The sequence below is a fragment of the Wasmannia auropunctata genome, unplaced genomic scaffold (assembly GCF_000956235.1).
Source record: "Wasmannia auropunctata unplaced genomic scaffold, wasmannia.A_1.0 LD336028.1, whole genome shotgun sequence".
In the NCBI taxonomy this organism is placed as follows: domain Eukaryota; kingdom Metazoa; phylum Arthropoda; class Insecta; order Hymenoptera; family Formicidae; genus Wasmannia; species Wasmannia auropunctata.
Window position 1 is genome coordinate 364,889 of NW_012026862.1, and position 19,561 is coordinate 384,449.

Sequence of the window (19,561 nt, forward strand, 5' to 3'; positions counted from 1 at the left end):
TCGTCTCGTCAGCCCTTGAACGAGTGGCCTCTTCAGCTTCGGTCGAAGTCAGCGTCAGCAATCTTCGTGCTTCCTACTCGTTTCATCAGTCGGATTTCCTTTAAGTCGCTGCCGGATCGATGTCGTTGGAAGTCACGAGCCCAGAATCATTATAGCTGATCTCCCTCGGCCCGACTCTGCGCGCGAGGAAGACGTGGTCGCCGACGTCAGCGTTACGCCTCTCGTCGTCGTCGTCGTCGTCGTCGTCGTCGCCGTCGCCGTCGCCGTCGCCACCTCCACCGCCGTTTCCGTCTCCGTCGTCGTCGTCGTCGTTATCGTTGTTACAGATTTGGTTTCAGAAAATTTATTATCGGCAAAATTTTACTATTTATACTCGGTGATCTTCGGACGGGTCGGACTGACGTCGTTGCGGACACGCGGGTGTCGTTGAAGAGCGAGACTTCCGAGGCGTTTGGTACCCATGTATACCACACTCTCCTCACACCACCGCCGTGTCGTGCCAGTATCCGCTTCCCCTCGTTTAGTGCTTCGTTGCTCTATAGCTCTTCCGTTCCGTCAGCAGGTAATGCGAGAAGACGCGGACAAGGCAGGAGCCCGCGTAAAATTTCACACCGTGCGTGGTCGCGGGGCTCGGTGAGTATGCGCCTCGTACGAACGTCGATATCGGACTGAGCCGACGCTACGCTAGTGCGCGACGATGTGCGCGAGGGAGCGGACCTACGGAACGGGAACCTCTGGAGCGACATCGACGTCTGTACAATACGACGAAGGTTCGTTCTACCGGTGGTCCGGTCCCCCGATTGGCCGCGGTATAATTGTGTACGTACGCGCATACGCCGGCAGACCGACCCCTTTTAAACGGTGAAGAGCCGGGTAGCGCGAGCGTTGTTATCTTATTATATTATAGAGCACAAGAGGTAACGGTTTGCATGAAACGGGGTGGAAATATTTGAGTCACCGAAACGCGATTTTTTTTCTCTTTCTCACCGAACACTTGAATTTCAGGTATTACCGATATAATGCGATTTTATATACATTTAATTGCGCGCATCGAAATTGATGGAGAGAAAAAACCATTTTGAAAATTATTAACCCCAATCAATTTTTATCAATTGTTAACAATTTGCACGATAATCTCGTTTAATAATCGTTTAATAATCTTTTCTCGAACGAAGGTCACTGAGGAATGACGAGCGCCAATATGAATTAGAGATAAACCCGCTTAATATCTTACGTTAATCTGCGTCATAAGCCTTTCATCGAAACTAATTCGCTAATTGTTTTGTGTGCATATTCTCCTATTGATCTTTTGGCACTCCAAGCTGATGAAAATGTTTTTCGCTCGTCGCTTACGCTTCAATGACGCGCGTTTTCGATACGGCTCGTTTGAACTTCGCGCGTCTCTTCTGGGGGAGGGGATAACGAGGGTAGTTCAAAATTGACAAACCGGCTCATCGATCGGATTGTTGTTCCACTAAGGGATAGTAGAGACACATTCAGCGGCCGCGCAGCTTCCCACGCGTCCCCGTTTCCGTCGTAATCGCTTCGATCGAAAAGCTTCCACAGCATCCTCGAGCTCGTGACCGGGCATCTTTCCCGAGCATCCAGCAACATCTTAATCTTCATCCACTTCATCCGCCGATCGACGAAAAAAAAGCAATTTTCTCTGAGATAATTGCTTAGCAGAAATCCTTGACAAACTCAAGTCCACGTATCTCGAAATTAATCGAAGGCAGGACAAAATAAACCTGGTTTTTCCCTCTCGACTATTTCCTATATTTATCGCAAAAGTCTTTGTACGTGTTTCGCGTGTATTTAAAATTTGATCATTTTGGAAAGATATTTTGCCCTTTATTTTCTCTTGGCAAGATTCTTCGGAATCCGATCGGATTCTTGGCAAGCTCGCGATGTCGGTGACTATAAAGGTCGCGATCACGTCCGTGACGTCATTCGGCACGTTATATAGTTACTCTAGAGGAGACAAAATGTTTCACGGAATCTGCCCGAACTGTATATATGTACACGTAACGTGCACATAGTATAATATACGTATGTACATAGAGGCAGGTCAGTTAGTAATAACTTTAACTCTATAGTAACACCGAGTTACGTAACCGCGGTCGCGTAACCTTTCGACCTTGTTCTTCACTATCCGCCGCCCGCTCCGTATATCATCGTTTACCTGATTTGCATCGAACATAACATTGGTCGGCACACTCATAACCGTGTCAGATGCACGACACAGTATAAGCAACCCTCGTAAACGTTGTCCCTTGATTCTGCGCCGAGTGTAAAAACCTTCGATCTTCGCGTAGAGACGTACGTATATATTTGTTGAAACTTTCAGTTGGAACGTAAAATGTGTTTAGGGACGTATTTCAAAAAGTATTTCAGAAAATCCGCTTAGTTATGCTTCTTCGAGTATTGAACGTTGAGCCGTCCGGAAATCCGATATATCGCCTATCTTTCTTTTCGCCGATTATGGTGCGCCAATGTCACGAGCAGTGCTTGCATAATATCACGTAAACCTTGAAGATAATTTTCCGCCTACAAATCAGTTCGGACAACCCAATTCAAGTACTAATGAAGAAATGTATCGATAAGTGCGAGTCTCATCGCAGTCATCACACATATTATTTATAAATAATTATATATGTATATATATATATTATATCATATATCATATATACATTTTCAAAAATATATATTCGGAGAAAATATATTTTTGGAGATGTATATATATTTTAATACAAGATTAGAGAATTTATTTTAAATTCTTGTAACCTTACAATAAATAAAATAATGAGATATATTATTCATATTGCACATGCATTGTTTTACAATCTCTATTTAGTAACTTTATATTAAAATTTATTCTAATGACGCTGCTTATTTATGCCGCACACAGTGTATATTAAATTACTTCTAATAACGTTTCGTATCTTTATGTCGAGTGATTATGTCGTGTATAGAACTCTAACAACGCTCGCTATTGCCGCAAAAATAATTCGAAATCCCAGTAGAAAAATAAGAGACTGTTTGGATGCTTGGAGCAACGTTATACAATACATAACGACACGTGCACGTAATGAGCAATACATGTCCTCGCTGTTCAATGCACCGTGCTAAATGCGATGGACAACCGAACGATGGTGGTTGCGCAGCGAATGACGCACAGGATACGTATGATCTTTCTTCCTGTTTACAAAAGTATAGCCTTATTTTTTTTTACCATCGCAGAAATTGAAGCACGTGTCAGAAATGACGAACCCACGGTGAATAGATCGCCGATCTCGTCTTCAATTGCCATGCCGCATCCTTCGCCGTGCAAAATAAGGTACGTGTTAGGTACGTATATACTCTCGTCCTTTGCCACCCGTCTAACATCGCATACTGAAGTGGTTATACAAGCCTCACAATGGTCATTCAACTTCTTTCTGCGCGTCGGTCCAAAGCATTTTTGTACTATTATTCTGAATGGTACCGCGTCCCTTGGGAATAAACGCAGGATTAGGCGGACCTCAAACCGGTAACGGGCCTATTCCACGAGATTCTCACGACGAAATCCTTCGATACTTGACATCATCTTAATCGCATTTACAATTTCTTTTGGAAAGAATGAAAGAGAGAATGTTATTACAAATAAAAATTGGAAAAAGCGGCAAATACGAGTTAGCGCGGTAGAGAGAACGGAATAATGATTAAAAAACATTTGTCAAAATAATGAAATTATTCTCAATTCTCTCTATAGGAAAAGTACATTTTCTCGCGCACAATTTTTTACATCGGAGTTCCATCACAATGAGAAGAATATATCTATTTGCGTACTATTATTAGGTCAACAACTGTGTCAAGGATGCATTACCGCGATGCATACTGAAGAAATCAATTTGTTTAATAAATGTATGCCACGATCACAAAACTATTATTACTAATGCTGATAATGCGTTCGTAAAAGATTTGCTTCGTGAGAATACTCGATATGACATTGACACAATATAATAATATTTTTAATATATACATATTGGAAAGAAAGAGAAATATAAATATTAATTTATCTTGCTGAAAATGAAATATAAACAGCGGTTTACACGAATTCGATTTCTACGGTAAAAAAAATTGATATTAATTCTCAATCATTTCGTGCAGTCCTACCTGTAGTTTTATCCGATTGTATTTCTTATTCAGATTATACATTTTATTTCTGCACGTCTCACAGTAAGAGAGCGTGATATAAATCTTCGGTACATACTGCGCCATGGCAAGTAAGCTAATGTGGTGCTACATTGGTCGGTGTAAGTGGTCGCTTACCATAGACCATTCCCTCCCATAGACGGTCTCACGTCACATCCTCATTCAGGAATTTATTAATAATGAGACATTGTTTACGAGCCGTCAATGTTGATCCTTCTACACCATGGAAATCTCTATTAAGGACAATCAAAGTTCTCAGCATAAGCGCGCACGAGTATCTCGGGTGAATTAATGAGATGAACCGTCGTGCGCAATTTGCGTACCGCAATTCTTTCCAATGAATAAACAAATCCAATTATTTACCTGATATTGGAACACACCGTGTACATACCGTGTGCCGTCAAAATGTATATTGTTATAAATATTTGCTCGAAACTCTTTGACATGCATCTATTGTCTGTTGTTAATTATTGACGTAATTCAGATCGATATTGAGTGCATTTTGATTAATATAAATAAAGTGTATTTTGATGCGCAACGTTGAAGATAAAGCAGGTATACATATATTTTAGCTCATAAATTAATATTGTGTACATCAAATGTTACACGTGCCAAAAGCATTATATTAATTAACGTGACTTTCGCGATTACACAAAACTGAGAATGTAAAAGTATATCGTATATGAATAGCACGCTGCAGTGTAACTCGGAATAATATCTATGCAATGACACAACAGATGTAAACAAATATTTATATACATTTCTGTTTACGCTCTTCTTATTCGGACTTGCAGTAATTGGTACCTGGAAGAAGATATAAGTATCATAAGATAAGTACACGCTCTCAATGAGCCGATAACGCATATACATAACGCACACTTGTATATACGCTTCATGCACTTACCCGGCGTTACAGCTAAGATCCAATCCAAGTATGTGCCGACACGCGTGTTAATTCCCGGTTTGTCATTGCCGCAGCCGAACCCGGAACTGATAACACCCACGAGAACCTCTCGCTTCGTCGTAGGATTCTGCCAAAGAGTGGGACCGCCGCTGTCGAACTGTAAAAGTTGTAAACACGATTTGTGTACGATGCGTATGCCGAAAGCGCGTACTTTTTCTACGCTAAATTCTGTCGAATTTTCTGACCTGACACGCGTCTTTTCCCTCCCCGTAAGTGCATAATTGACTGTACGAAACATTCGAATACTGTCGACGACACTCCCGGTTCGTGATCACGGTTACCGTAATTTTCTGCAAAGTTCTTGACTTCATTCCTCCGAATTGTGTCGTTCCCCAACCTGTTTTGATATGTTAAATCAAACGTATAAGAACTTGTTTGCACAATCTACACGAAATAATGAAAACTCATATAGTGTGTGAAAACACGTTAAATTATTGAGATAACGATTGTTGCTATTACAATTTGCCTCACCCAGTAAATCCACGTAACTTCCTGCGAAGGAGTCGGACTGATGTTGAAACGGAAGACAAACCGGTCCGACTTCGTCGCTGAATCTTATAACAGAATTCACCATTACTATAGCTATGTCGTTTTCTAAGGATTCGCGGTTGTAAAAAGGATGCGCGTAAAATCTGGATACAGTGTGAAGGCTTGAGGCATTTGTATCAGCACCTGGAATGTTTCAATTACCATAGTCGAAACGCTGAAGGAATACATAAGATATTTTTTATCGAGCAGACAAATTTTAACAATTCAAATAAAGATTAGGAATATCTAATTAAGATCTGCACAGCCTTATTTGTATTATATATTTTGTATTATATTTTATATTTAATTCCTTAAATATTTTACTTTCAAATATGAGAATGAGGTATGCCTATGAGAGCTAACGCAGATGTTAATGCATAAAAAGAATGATGTTTTCTGCATTGAAGAGGACCCAAAGGTCGAAATATATGCGATTCTTATTATTATTATTATTATTATTATTCAATAAAGATTCTTTTTATGCATTAATATCAGCGTTAGCTCTCATATAAGGCATACCTTATTCTCACATTTGATTTCTTATCTCTGAGCCTTTAACATTTTCTCTAATTTTATTTTCACTTCGCTTAAATGTTAAAGTAATAATAGAAATTCATGAAAATGGCACTATGTTCTTTGTGAAAAGTTTGCCTTTGAAAGAAATTTTTACCCGTGCCGAGATCGTGATCTCCCACAAGTACACCCACATTACTTGTGCTTCTATCGGTCAAACAATGTGCGGCAGTTAACACGTGTCTTTCAGATATGATAGTGGCTCCGCAATATACATCGACCTTTAAAGGATCGACGAGACCAGCCATCATGGGGTATTCGTTCACGCCAGTTTCCATACCTCCCACTATTTTCGTCTACGATGTATAATTAGAATCAGAACGAAAAACTCGTAGAAGTTATATACGTATATGTATATGTATATATATATGTATCGAATTTCTTTACGAATTTCTTCTAATTATATTTTTAGCACGTACGTACCGGTTTTTTCCATCCGCATCTGCAGTTGTCGATCTCTAGTTCGTCGATCGCCTGCAGCTCGCACAGAAATTTAATTCCCGACGACCAAAATGAGGTTGATAGTTCAATGGTCATGAATTTTCCTGTCGATTCTACACTAAATGTCTCATTGCCGCAATAAGATCGAGATACGGAATCGTTCACATATACAGTTAGTCTATCTAAGGCACATCTAAAATTCTGCGGAAAAAAATATTCTAAATATCGTCTGTAATTCTAATTAGTAACGAATAATTAGTTTTAATGTTGCTTTAACGATTTGAAGTAGAAAATTATATTATTATTCCTTTTATATAATTATACGAATCGACGATCGTGGCAATAAATATCTTTCAGTAAATCGTGTTCGATTCTGCCGCAAGACACGAATCTTACCCACGGTACGTTGAAACTGTTGCATGTTAATCTAATGCGATAATCACTTTCCGCGATCCACTTGCAGTGCTGTCGGCCGTAGGAAGCGTTAGGGTAGTCGGGATTGTACACGTAATAGGTGCTGCCAGACTTTAAGCGTTGTGAATAGTTGCAGCTTTGATGAAATAAGCCGTTTGACATTATAAAACAGAACGACAGCTTCAACACGAGTAGTCCAACTGTAAAAGGACAATTACCGATAACTGTATTATACAGACTATAATTTTCCTTTATTATTACGGATATGCGATAAGAAACAAGATGCATTGCGTAATTTAAAAATAATACTTTTTAATTTAATCGTTACAATCAGAGTTCGCATCGTGGATTTTATACGTTGCATTAATTATGAAAAAATATATATTTTTTAACCAGCGTTTTTAATCTCGAGCGCCTGAAACACGAGACGGTTAAAAACGTTAGTGATGAAATTATCTCGAAAATAGTAATGATAATTAAAAGTCGATTGCAGCCAAGTCTCACTTAAGTGTATTTCAGGAGTAAATTATTGCGACGCAGTTGTCACACCGATGCTGATTGAGCAACCAACACGGTTTCCTCTAAAATATACATGTACTTCCAACTTTGCTGTCCTCTTATAAATTAATTTGTAGAGGTAGACATGTCGCTTTGGCAATCGAAATCAGATTTGCTATTACCAAATCGTCATGTAATAAAGTGACATTACGCGATTTACTTAACTCCGAAATAGACAGTCGTTTATGAAGAACCGCATTGCGGTTGTTATCATATATCGCAAGTCCAAGCAAATGTATAGAGATTGACATGCTACAGGAATGAGTTAAGCTTTTTGCCGAAATCAATATAAGCGATTCGGTCTCATCGATATTATTGCCATTTAGAATTTCTACACTGAGAAAAAAAATTGTCTGTACGAACTAAATTTGTATAGTTGTTTGATCCAACAGTTAATTCTTTAGTTGCAAAAAAAGATATATAGTTCATTCATGTCAACTATTAAATTTTTTTCAATTAAGAATTAACTAAACCAACTCAATTAAATTATTTGGTTCGAAATACTAGTAGTATTTATTTGTGTTTGCATGCTATTTATCCAAGTAATATATTTGTTTAAATCCCAAGTATCAAACTATAACTAAACGATGCTAATGGGGATAATAAATAGTGTGTATTTTTAATAGAACGGTTGAGTCAAATACAATAAATTTTTGTTGAAACAAAATAGTTTAGTTAAAAAATAGTATTTTGTTTATAATAGTAACAAATTATTTTGTGTTATCGTAGTTGAACATATCGGACTAAATATTTTGGTAAAATAAAACAAATTTTGCGTTTCTCAACAAATTTTTTTTCTCAATAGTACGCAGCTTGCAAAATAAAAAGGCTGAATTTGTCGAAAATTGAAGCTGTTTGACAAAATAACGGGTCGCAAGTGATATCCGCGTTTTGACAGAAAGCACTTTTAAAAGAACTAATTTGCGCTCGATGGCCGTAACTATTATTACTATCGTTACAATCAATTGTTAAACTTTACGGTGCAGATAGCACGACCGTATACGCGTATTGCACACGATTTTGCAAAGTTACGAAATCCGCGAGCATCGCGCGCCTCTGCGCGGCCGCGCGTGTGCAGGCGGCCGGTCGAGTTTGTGCAAGAATAAATTGAACATATGTGTTGGGATAGTTGGAGCAATTTCATTATAAATAGCAATTCCCTCTTCTTGCCCGCGCCCGATGGCTGGCGACGGGGCTTTCAGGCAGGCCCCACGTTGAATGAACTTGAATGAAATATGCATACGCGCGCACATATGTGTGCCGCGGTCTTTCATTGATTCGCGCGATACGGTCGTTCCTAGCTAGCTCGAAACTGGCTGTCGGTTGCCGCGCGAAACCTCGCGTGGTTGTCGATCTGTTGCCATCTGACCGCGAGCACCGGGAAGCACCGTGGCGTTCGCGCTCGGCGTTATCCAAGGAGCGAAAGACCGCGCTTATCGACGTCCGACTCGACTACTCGCCGGCCTCGCCGCCGGCGGGCTCCGGCAGCAGCCGAAGTGCCGGTTGCCATGGCGGTCGACGTCATGGCCGTGATCAAAACACAAACAAACCGTGAGCTAATTCCTGTTTCGAGTCGGTCTCGACTCGAAGCGAAGCGTCGCGCGTTTACGGCCGGTAACCGTCAGACGGATCGCATGTGCAGATGGCTTTCTGAGATTTCCCACGCCTGTCGTCCGCCACGTGTGTGCTCCTGGAGCAACCGCGGGCAATGCCAAATCGCGACAACAGTGCTGACAGAACCAGAGAGAAGGTAGGTCATGTCTCTCTGAAAGAGATGTCTTCGCATCTCTTCGTGAATGTACGAAGGTTTTCCAATGTGACGGGGCGATCCCCTTGACATGCGGTTTTATTCCAATCGCAGCGCAGCAGTCGTAAGATTTCAATCGTAGAGAATGAACTGGAGCCGGTGCATAAGCCGCTACGTTGCAGACGGTTTCACAGGACGAGACGTCGCTCGAGGGTCAACGGGGAATTCGAGGAGTCGGCGGATAAGAATGGAAACGGCAACGGCGTTACGCTGCCCAAGAAAGGCGGCAAGCACGGCGCTCAAAAGAAAATTGACAGGCTAGTCGAAGAGAACCGAATATCAACGATGAAACTGGAAAGCTCTAACATAAGTCCTGGTAAATTCTCGCTGATGACGTACTTTACGATATAAGTAATATTCATTAAATCTCTTGACAAGCAGTCGAGAAAGTATATATTCTATAAAATTTCAGAGACCATCGCAGAATTGAAAGAAAAGGATTCCTTGGTGTTAAAAATTTACACCAAGTATCACAAGCTGTTGAAAAGCCACGACAGCCTGCGGCAGGAATATGAGAAGATAAACGACCGTTTGGCAGAACGTGAAACGGAGTACCGCGAGTTGCATATGCATCACAAGAAATTCACGGAGGCTTTGCAAAAAGTCGAGAAAACCAATTCCAATCTTCTGACATTCAACCAAAGATGCAAGGCCGAAAATGTTCAGTTAAACGAAGATGTGGTGCTTCTCAAGCACGTGATATATCGATTGAACGAGGAGCTTGAAAGATATCAGGATAAGTTAAAGGAGTCTGGACAAGGTGTCTCGTCTAAAAATATTAACGACGTATTAGATTCTAAGACGGACGATGTCAGGACGATATCGGAATCATGGGGTTCGGTGAACACGCACGTGCTGGGCCCACTTTTGGACGCCTATCAGGAGAGCCTGTCGGAGAAGCAGGAGCTTGTAAATAGATACGAGGAGGACATCGCGAGTTTCAGTACCAGATGCAAAGAGGTTATCGCGGAGAACGAGTGTATGCAGAACGAAATGGAGAAACTGAGGTCGAAGGTATTATATCTAATAAGAGAGGATGTTCGTGCACCTTACAAGATTATTGTAGTAAAAGCTTTCCACAGTGTACCAGGTACGCGGACGAAATCAAGATGATATCCGAGGACGGTGACTTGCTCAAGGAGTTGAACGAGTGTTACACGAGGCAGACGGCTCATCAGAAGCAAAAGATACACGAGATCCATTCGTTGTACGAGCAGAAAGTCGAGGCGATGTCGTTCGACAATAACAGACTGCACGAGGAGTATCTCGCATCCAAGACCGAATTGAGTAATCTTCAAGGGAAATACGATGTTCTTCATAAGGAGTACGAAAAGTTGCAAAACGATAATACAAAAACAATGCCTATTCACGTTCACAATGCCGCCGTCGAGGAATGCCGAGATCTGTTTGATAAACTGAAGCGCCAGTATGAAACTGAGAAGGAGAAGCTGTCCGCTCGTGTTAAAGAGTTGGAGGAATCCCACGGTCAAAATAAAACGCAGCTGGATGTCATTACGATAGAGAGAAATCAATTGAAAGCGTTGAATAAGAGCTTTGAGAAACGTTTGAAGTAAGTCTCGTATTAATACGTTACAAAATTAGGAAATAAACTTAAATATTTGTGACTTAAATTATAAAATAACTAAAATATTTGTGACCTAAGCTAATTTGATTCAAATTTATTTAAAGATTTAAATTGTGATTTAAATTAATTCTTTTTCTTTTTCTTCCCTCTGTAGACGTATGCAGCAAAAGCTGGAGCATTTCCAAAAAATTACGTATTCCATGCAAACGTCCCGAGATTCGTTTAAGAAACAGCTAAGGAAGACTACGCTGTATTGCGAAGAGTTATTTAGCGAATACGAAAGGATAGTCGCCGAACGGGATAAGTTAGTTGCACTTTTACATGAAACGGAAAATGAAAATGCAAGTATCCATTTTCTCGGCGATACCATCACTCAACGAGTGGGTCACCTGAAGGATCAATTAAAGGTATATGTAACAAAGGAAAGCTATATATATATAATTCTTTTGTTGATTTTTTAAAAATACGATCACGTTATTATCTATCAGATCGTACACGAAGGCGCTAAGCAGCAATTAGCGCTGACCGAGAAAAATATGAAAGTGCAGCAACTCGGCGTGCACCGGATGAAGGACGAGTATCACCGCGAGGTGCAACGCTTCAAGCATCTGCTGAAGCAAAAAGAGGAGACGATCGGACGGCTGCAGAAAGAGATCAGCGCGACCCGCGAGAACCTGGAACTCGTTTGGAAAGTCACCGCTGCGGACAGCAAGAAAGTTAAAGGGGCGCTGAAGAGCGCCAAGGTTCAGCACGTTTAGTCGAGCTTAGAAATTACCTGGGATCTCCTAGATGGAGGTATCCGCGATGTAAAATAAATTTAACTCCGTTCCCGGTATGTGCAATAAAAAAAAAAATTGTTTCGCCGGCAACGTATAAAATTTATACGGTGCCCAGCACCGATCGTCTTAGAAGCACTTTGTGGAAGCGGAAACTAGTCATTGTACAATACTGTATAGCATAATGTATCGAACGCGATCTTTGTAATTTATTACATACATAATTATACAATTATATCTCTCGTTTCCTTATTGAGATCGACACGTCGCAAGGTATCGCGGTCGATTTACGACATTACGTCACAGTAAAAAACGACAAAAAAACCGCTGCCCGTCGCTGCCGGTTCCGACCGACCGAGATCGTTCGAGATAATGTATTCCGCATGATAATGACATACGTTCCTCCATGTCAAGTGTACCCAAACGCGCGCGCGCGGCGCGCGCTCGTTTCAATACTCAGGGAGGAAACGGCAGATTTATCGATAGTATCACCGGCTTTATTTAGTGCTGACATCAACCGGCAAAAGGTTTTGAAGGCTACCCGGTTGGTGACAGTGGCGTTAAACGCCCGCGCCGCGCCGGGGGTACTCCCGAGCGGAGTAGCCGCGGTATGAAAAATTGACGCGTTCCCCTACTTATAGGAGGTGATCTCACGTTCCATTAATATTAACATGCAAGGCGCGTAAGTGAGGTTCGTAATCGCTCATATCGCACCTTTTGCGTCTGCTAAAACGGTCTTCGCTAATTGCCGGACGTTTTCCTCGAGTGTAGATAATCTATAGACATTGGCCCGACATTGTGATAATATGGACGCACATCGAGGAAACACTTGAGACATATTATTACAACGCTCGTAGAGTCGATTTCCTTTCGGCGTTAAGTCGCTTCTGGACAAGGATTATTCGGCAATCTTTGCAGTTATATTTATCACTCTCGTGAGAGGAACGTTAATAAAAAGTTATTTTCTATCCATTAAAAATTGTGATAAAATTGTGATAATATATGGACACAAACATCGAGGAAACACTTCAGACATCATTATAACGCTCGTATAGTCGACTTCCTTTTGGCGTCAAGTCGTTTCTGAACAAAGATTACTCGATAATCTTTGCGGTTATATTTATCACTTTCGTGAGAGGAACGTTAATAAAAAGTCATTCAATTAAATAAATAAAAAGTCTTTCAATTAAAAATTGTGATAAAATTGTGATAATATGGACACAACGTCGAGGAAACGCTTCAGGTATATCATTATAACGTATAGTCGATTTTCTTTAGCGTCAAGTTGTTTCTGGACAAAGATTGCTCGGCAATCTTTGCAGTTACGTTTATCACTCTCGTGAGAGGAACGTTAATAAAAAGTCATTTTCTTTTCATTAAAAATTGTGATAAAATTGTGATAATATGGACACACATCGAGGAAACACTTCAGACCTATTATTATATCGCTCGTATAGTCGATTTCCTTTCGGAGTCAAGTCGTTTTTGGACAAAGATTACTCGGCAATCTTTGCAGTTATGTTTATCACTCTCGTAAGAGGAATGTTAATAAAAAGTCATTTTCTTTCCATTAAAAATGTCCCGCAATTAGCCGCTAATTATGCTGTTTGAAATAATTCATATATTATTTTCAATATTTGCCGAAATATTTGATTTCTGTCAGTCAAAAGTAGTAACTTTATTCGATTTAGTTTGCGTCTCGTTAATTTTTACCACCTTCGCTTCTTCTCCTCTCAAAGAAATGCGTATATTATACACGGAGATAATTTTTTTTTAAATTTACCCTGCAAATCATCTTAATTACGGGACAATATAGTATTTAGGCAAATTTTACTGTGCATTACAATAAGATTTCGCAATAAAATTTATTGTAGTGCACAGTAAAATTTACCTAAATACTATATTGTCTCGCAATTAACATGATTTTCAGGGTAAATTTTAAAAGAAAATTCTCTCCGTGTATAATATACGCATTTCTTTGAGAGGAGAAGAAACGAAGGTGGTAAAAATTAACGTATTTATAAATAATAATATTTCGTATTACGTGCGCGTTCAAAACGCGCCAATCCAATTGCCCGCCGCCGCGAGACCCGCCATTTCGAGAATATCGCAATATCGCCGTTCGAGAAATTTCGAACTGCGACCTGCAGTAATAATCGCAATTGTGTGCGGAACGCGCGTGTCACGGTGCAGCGCGGAATCGCGTTCGGATCTCGTTCTGCATCGCTCTCGCGAGCGTTTGTCGTCCGAATTTCGTCAAATTCGCGCATGCGAGACAGTCTCACGTCAAGTGATCGGTCGAGATGCTCGGCGACGCCGTCTGTGACGCGCAACGAGGATCGTCGTCTCGGCGTCTACGTTATTGTGTCAGCGATTCCTCTGCCTCCGCGTGCCCGAAATCCACGCGCATCTCGCACCTTCTCTCGTCGAGACGCGTCACAAGGTTAAGTGTCGCTTAATCAAATACGTACACTTTGTCATTTTCTGTAATTAACTATTACAATTACGCACACCCGTCATAATTTCTGTAGAGCGTTAGCTAAACTCCCGAAAGGGCCGAAATTGCCATTTTGATCTCGCGGCGTTTCGCGCATCGAGGAGAGCCGTAATTAATTAATTGATTGATATTAATTAATTGATACGCAGGGTGGGTACTACCGGGAAAAACCGGGAAGACCTGGAATTCTCAGGATATTTCATTTTTACCTTTGAAAATCATGGATTTTCATGGAATTTTACTGATACTCGGAGACATTTTTTGAATTTTATACTTTTAAATTTAATTCTATCTCTTTAGAAAGCAAACGTGGCCTCATATCGAAGGCCCCTGATATTGAAAGTTAATTTATTAAAATTGACTATATAAAGACTCGTTAATCTAAAAAAACGATAATCCGGAAATAATAAATCAGGTATTAAAAGTCTAATAACGCAGAACAGTGTGTGAAACAATTTAATTTTTACATATGTAGTTACATCTCCATATACAAAATCTTACGTTCGAAAAATTTTGTATGGAGATGTAACTATTGTACATATGGAAGATTAAATTATTTCACGCATCAAGTTCTATACATTAAAACTCTTAGTGTCTAATTTATTTTAAAAGCTGTACTGAAAAATTCTCTAATCTTACCTGGAAGTTTGAATAAAATTCCTGGAAAATCCGGGAATTTTCAGGGAATTCTTTTACAAAATTTGAGTACCCATCTTGTTGATATTCCAAAATGATAATTAATACCGATACGTATAGAATTTCAATTAAGCTATAATCGGTTTCACTTTTTAAATTTTTCAGGTGAGGATAAAGAATTTGCGACAAAGATTGTTCCCTATAGAAATCATTCTTCCTACAGAATCGCATTCGCGATGAGATTTTTATCGGAAATTAATTACGAACAATTGTCTGAAAGAGATGAAAAGACATTAACGAGATAATTCGAGAGATATTGATCTCCTCATCGCGCGGCTCGATGGATCTCGTATACTTCGCAGTCAACAGGGATCTGCTTTACGCTACTGTGCTACTCGTGCCATGACGTCACGCGCCGAGCGAGAGGTCGCGTAAAAATGCGAGCTGGTTAGAGCTAACCGCCGCGCCGGTTACGTCGCGTCGCCCGGTTACGACGCGCATATATTAATTCGAGAAACTAGTTCTCGCGCGGGATGTATGTATGCATGCGTGATCGATGAACTTGAGGCGGATCCGCTCCTGATACCGAACGATTCAGCGAGAGGAAACGAGGCGCCCGCGCCGGAACGAGTTTTCGATATTGAACTCGAGATAAGAGACTCGGCGTCGCTGAAAATATATTTATCGCAAGTAGGTTTAAATAGCAATCTACTTTTTTTTTAATTCCTTGTTATTTGACCTACAATTATAGAGAACGAGGCCACGAAATACGCAAGAAATGTACAATGCAAGAGATACAAAAATATCTTTTGTATGCGATAGAATAAGATTATAAATTGGAGTAAAATAAATTTCAAATATATAGATATAACAGAATGAAATATTAAGAAAAAAATTGAAACACACGACGTGAAGAATTGTAGGCAGACCCCTGAAGCCTGACGCGCGCTGTTAACTTACGCTGCGGGGGTTCTCTGAAATATCGATCGAAACATCCGAACGCGAACGGCGGAGGATTCGAATTGAATGTTGGCGGTACGTTCGGGCCGCCCCTGTCCAGCCGCGACTCGGCCGTTTCCGGCGCGCCTCGGGCGGGCTCGCTCGCGCACAGGCAAAATGTCGTCTGCTAGGCGCGTCGTCCGTCGTCCGTGTGCACAACCGGGGGTCTACACGGGCATTCGTGACGCGAAAATCGTGGCGCGATAAGGCCGGGATAATGCGGGGCGCGCGCGCGCTCCGCGCTCGCGAGTAGGCTTACAGCAGCGGGCACGACGATTCCGGTGGCTAGGTCGCGATCGTCGCGCGCGTGTGTGTCCGAGGCGTTAATCCCCGTGGCGGCCGAGAGCAGCGGACGCGCGCTCGCCTTCTTGCCGGGGCTGGCTCGTGCGGTGCGGAGGAGTGCGAAGTGTCGCGTCGTCGCCACTCGCCGTCGCCGCCGTCGGTGTGCGTGAGAGTCACCCGTTTCGTTCCGTTCCTCGGTGTGCCCGCCGTTGTTCCCGGTGCACCGGTGGGGAAACAATCGATTTTCGCTCGTATATTCCGTCCGGACGGACGATCGTCGGCCGATCGACCGACCGGGATCGTCGTCCGTCCCCGCGCTTCGCGATCGCCGGCGTCGCTCGCGGACGCCGTGAGGAAGCGGCGGTGGTGCACCACCAGGAGGCGAGGACGTCGCGCAGGAGGTGCGACGGGATTGTTTTCAGCCCTGTAAGCCCCCGCTTTCTCTCTCTCTTTTCCCGTCCCTCGCTCGCGCTCTTTCTCCTCTCTTTCTCTCTCTTTCTCTCTCGGACGTCCGTTGTCGCGTCTCCCTCCTCTCTATCGCCTCGCTCTTTCCCTTTGCGCGTGGCACGCGTAAATCGTCACCGTCGCGTGGCTCCTACCGCCGCCCGTATAGTTAACGCCAACGCTCCGAGCGTCGGCGGTGGTGGTGCGGGAGGAAGCGCGGAGCGGAGCGAAGCGCGAACGCCGGAAGCGAGTAGAATCCTCGTTACACTTCGCGAGCGGCTAGGAGGTTAGCTGGCATTAAAACGCCGCGGCGTATCGCGGCGCCACGACGTGTCTCGGGTTACGTCGCCGACGGCGACGACGACGCGCTACCGTTGCGCCGCGCGACAAGTGTCTTCAATTCGATTCCTCCCCTCCCCCCTCCCCCTGCCGAATCCGCAGATTCGCGGTGTCGTTTTCGCAATTCCGCTCGTCTCGCGATCGTCGCGTGGTGCGAAAATCCAGCGTTACGACGATATCGCGGCAGCGCGCACGTTTTGATTAGCGCGAGCGTGCCATTCGCGTAAGTAATGTCGCGGTTATATCGCCGCGTGGAGTGCGGAAGTGAGTGAAAAGAAAGTGCGCGAGTTCTCTCGAAAAAGTCGATGAGGAAGATCCAATTTCGGCGAACGGCGTCCATCAGCGTCGACCGATACTCTCCTCTTTTCTCCGGCCTTCCACTTTCTCCCCTGGTCTTAATTACATTCGATTGCGCACGTTTAAAGTAAGACGGGACGGAGGGGGAAAGATTTAGGACGTTGATAAAAACGAATATGACTAACGCCGCTTTATTTACTAATGCCGCGCGATTGCGTAGAGCGCGGCAGGAGAGTACGTTGCGAAAGTGCGGATTGCCTGCGCGTTTCTACGCTGTTTTTTTTTTTTCGTGCTTCGCAAAGTTTGCTTTGGGTAGAAGTAGGGCCGCTTAGCTGACTAAGCGCCGCAGGTATACACACGCCGTGGCGATATTCAATTTTTACGCAATCGACGGACCTTGAATGCGTGGGAAGCGTAACGCGATAGCGCGGTGATAAAACGGGCGAAAGGCAGCGATCGAAAATAGGCTGGGACGCCGATAAAATTCGCGGCCGGTACACCACTCTCGTGTCGGATTTCTTCGTTAATTAATTCGGCCGATTGCGTATGTATCGCTCGCCCGTTTTCGAAACATCGCGCGCGGCGGTCTCTAAAAGTTTCGGATCGATACCGGTTTACGGTTTCACTTTTCGGCCTTCCGACCTTCCGACGAAATTTATCGCCGCCGCAACCCTCGACCTATATAACATTCGCGAGGCAAATAGGACTTTCCGAAAAAAAAAACAAAAAAAAAATCGGCGACGAACGAGTGGCGTCGAGAGCTCGTCAACCGATCGATGAGCGGCGACGTTTAATAATGTATAGTTAACTTCTGTATTCACTTTTCCGAGGAAAGACTACAACTGACTATACAGTTATGGCAGACGCGTGTCTTCGAAGCTCGTTACGACGAATTTATTGCGGGTTTTATTTGTCGGAACAGCCGATAACAGTCGAAAGAGATATTTCTCTTCTAGAGTGATAAATCTTTCGGATGATTTTTGCAAAAGAGATAATATATGACTAGTATGTTTTTTTAATGAATATTGAAAAATATACTAATTTATTTCAACAAATATCGAAAAATATTCTAATTTGTTATGGAAACGTTGTAATCTTTATTTGAAATCCATTCGTTTCGACTTCTTTTTATTGCGATAGTAAATTCAAATAATATCAGATTTATCCCAGACAAATCTAAAATCTGAACATAAGACTTCAAGACGTCTAAAATCAGAACATAAGTCTTTAAGAGACGTCTTAAAATTTAACTGTCTCTCAAAAATATCTTTAAGATGTCCCGATTCTGAATTTTATGTTGTCCGAGTTATTAGATATACTTAGATCGTGTACAGAAAAACATTGTCACGTGTGTCTCGTGAAAAGTATTTACTTCATATTCTCGTACAGAGAATATGAAATGAAAGAAAATATAAAAAGAGAACTGATTTGCTGTGAAGCGTAAAAAAATCGTAGCTCTAAATTGAAATCGTCTCCATACATTCAGTTCGTTACTTTCTATTCTTGAAGCGAGAGGTAAAAATGTACCGGTTTTTCTAGCGCTGAGTGTGATCGGGGATTGCAAGTAGACCGGTATACATCATTTTCTTGGGCCTCTTCGCATTTAAGGCTAAACAATCCTGTTTCCGCTCGGCATGCGGCTCGCGTTCGACGTTGCAGAGATGAAAGCCGCGCTCGCCGAGCCGGATGATACGCGATGAGAATACGAGCGCTGAGAAAATTTAACTTTAAGACCGTAACAACGTCCTACGAGAAGACACGAGTCGACCCTATCTTTTATCGCGCGTGTATCGCCGTCGGTGCCGTTTTCGAGCAAAGCGAGCGCAGCAGTCGAGTCAGGCGCGGCCAGATGCGGAGCTTTCGTCGGCGACCGGTTATAATACCGCGTAGAGCACCCTCGTGAGAGAGTTCTTTAATGGCTCGCTCGTAAAACCAGATCGCGCTGGGGACTCCGTCTTTAAGTAAAGCTTACTATTGTAAACCGTCGTCGCCGCGCGCGCGTGCGCCTTGTGACTCGCGGCAGCCTTTTCGTTGGGTTTCAACCGGAAGCGGCGTTAATTGCACGGCGGGAGGAAGCGCGAATCTACCAGCGCGATCTAGGTATCTCGTGAATTTGTGTCACGCCTTACCCGAATGCGCCGCGAAGTCGATTTTCTTTTTCAAACCGGATATTATATCGGATGACGCCGAGGAGAGAGAAATACGGTTTCGCGCGAAAAAATATCCC

General features: G+C 42.5%; 5 protein-coding genes across 8 annotated transcripts in view; 4 read left to right on the forward strand and 1 right to left on the reverse strand.

Annotated features, from left to right (window-relative positions):
* Positions 1-279: 279 nt before the first annotated feature.
* On the forward strand, positions 280-3,981 carry LOC105452593. Its single transcript, XM_011693852.1, has 2 exons — positions 280-770; positions 3,241-3,981. The coding sequence occupies exons 1-2, from the start codon at positions 698-700 to the stop codon at positions 3,531-3,533; spliced, it is 366 nt and encodes a 121-aa protein (XP_011692154.1). The 5' UTR covers positions 280-697; the 3' UTR covers positions 3,534-3,981.
* A 753-nt stretch (positions 3,982-4,734) lies between these two features.
* LOC105452597 (venom serine protease 34-like) overlaps positions 4,735-19,561 on the reverse strand; it is a 77,623-nt gene continuing 62,796 nt past the window's right edge. For both annotated transcript variants that reach the window (XM_011693870.1, XM_011693869.1), the window contains exons 2-8: positions 7,097-7,314; positions 6,683-6,901; positions 6,357-6,555; positions 5,630-5,830; positions 5,344-5,495; positions 5,099-5,255; positions 4,735-4,998 (exon numbers count right to left, since the gene is read on the reverse strand). In XM_011693870.1, coding sequence (XP_011692172.1) covers positions 4,973-4,998; positions 5,099-5,255; positions 5,344-5,495; positions 5,630-5,830; positions 6,357-6,555; positions 6,683-6,901; positions 7,097-7,276 — 1,134 coding nt within the window. In that variant the 5' untranslated portion in view covers positions 7,277-7,314 and the 3' untranslated portion in view covers positions 4,735-4,972. The remainder of the gene's footprint in view (positions 4,999-5,098; positions 5,256-5,343; positions 5,496-5,629; positions 5,831-6,356; positions 6,556-6,682; positions 6,902-7,096; positions 7,315-19,561) is intronic.
* Positions 9,162-12,075, forward strand: LOC105452596 (protein Cep89 homolog). 2 transcript variants are annotated; one of them, XM_011693867.1, is made up of 6 exons: positions 9,162-9,422; positions 9,539-9,795; positions 9,892-10,493; positions 10,562-11,049; positions 11,219-11,471; positions 11,553-12,075. In XM_011693867.1, the coding sequence occupies exons 1-6, from the start codon at positions 9,181-9,183 to the stop codon at positions 11,820-11,822; spliced, it is 2,112 nt and encodes a 703-aa protein (XP_011692169.1). In that variant the 5' UTR covers positions 9,162-9,180; the 3' UTR covers positions 11,823-12,075. The 2 variants fall into 2 exon arrangements, with proteins under 2 accessions (XP_011692169.1, XP_011692170.1); XM_011693868.1 differs by having other exon boundaries at positions 9,291-9,422; positions 9,534-9,795.
* On the forward strand, positions 14,043-15,810 carry LOC105452595. Its single transcript, XM_011693866.1, has 2 exons — positions 14,043-14,283; positions 15,139-15,810. Exons 1-2 carry the CDS (start codon positions 14,109-14,111, stop codon positions 15,276-15,278), a joined length of 315 nt encoding a protein of 104 aa, XP_011692168.1. The 5' UTR covers positions 14,043-14,108; the 3' UTR covers positions 15,279-15,810.
* The window catches only part of LOC105452594 (microtubule-actin cross-linking factor 1), a 108,249-nt gene continuing 104,873 nt past the window's right edge, over positions 16,186-19,561 (forward strand). For both annotated transcript variants that reach the window (XM_011693863.1, XM_011693865.1), the window contains exon 1: positions 16,186-16,680. The gene's annotated coding sequence lies outside the window, so the exon portion shown is untranslated. The remainder of the gene's footprint in view (positions 16,681-19,561) is intronic.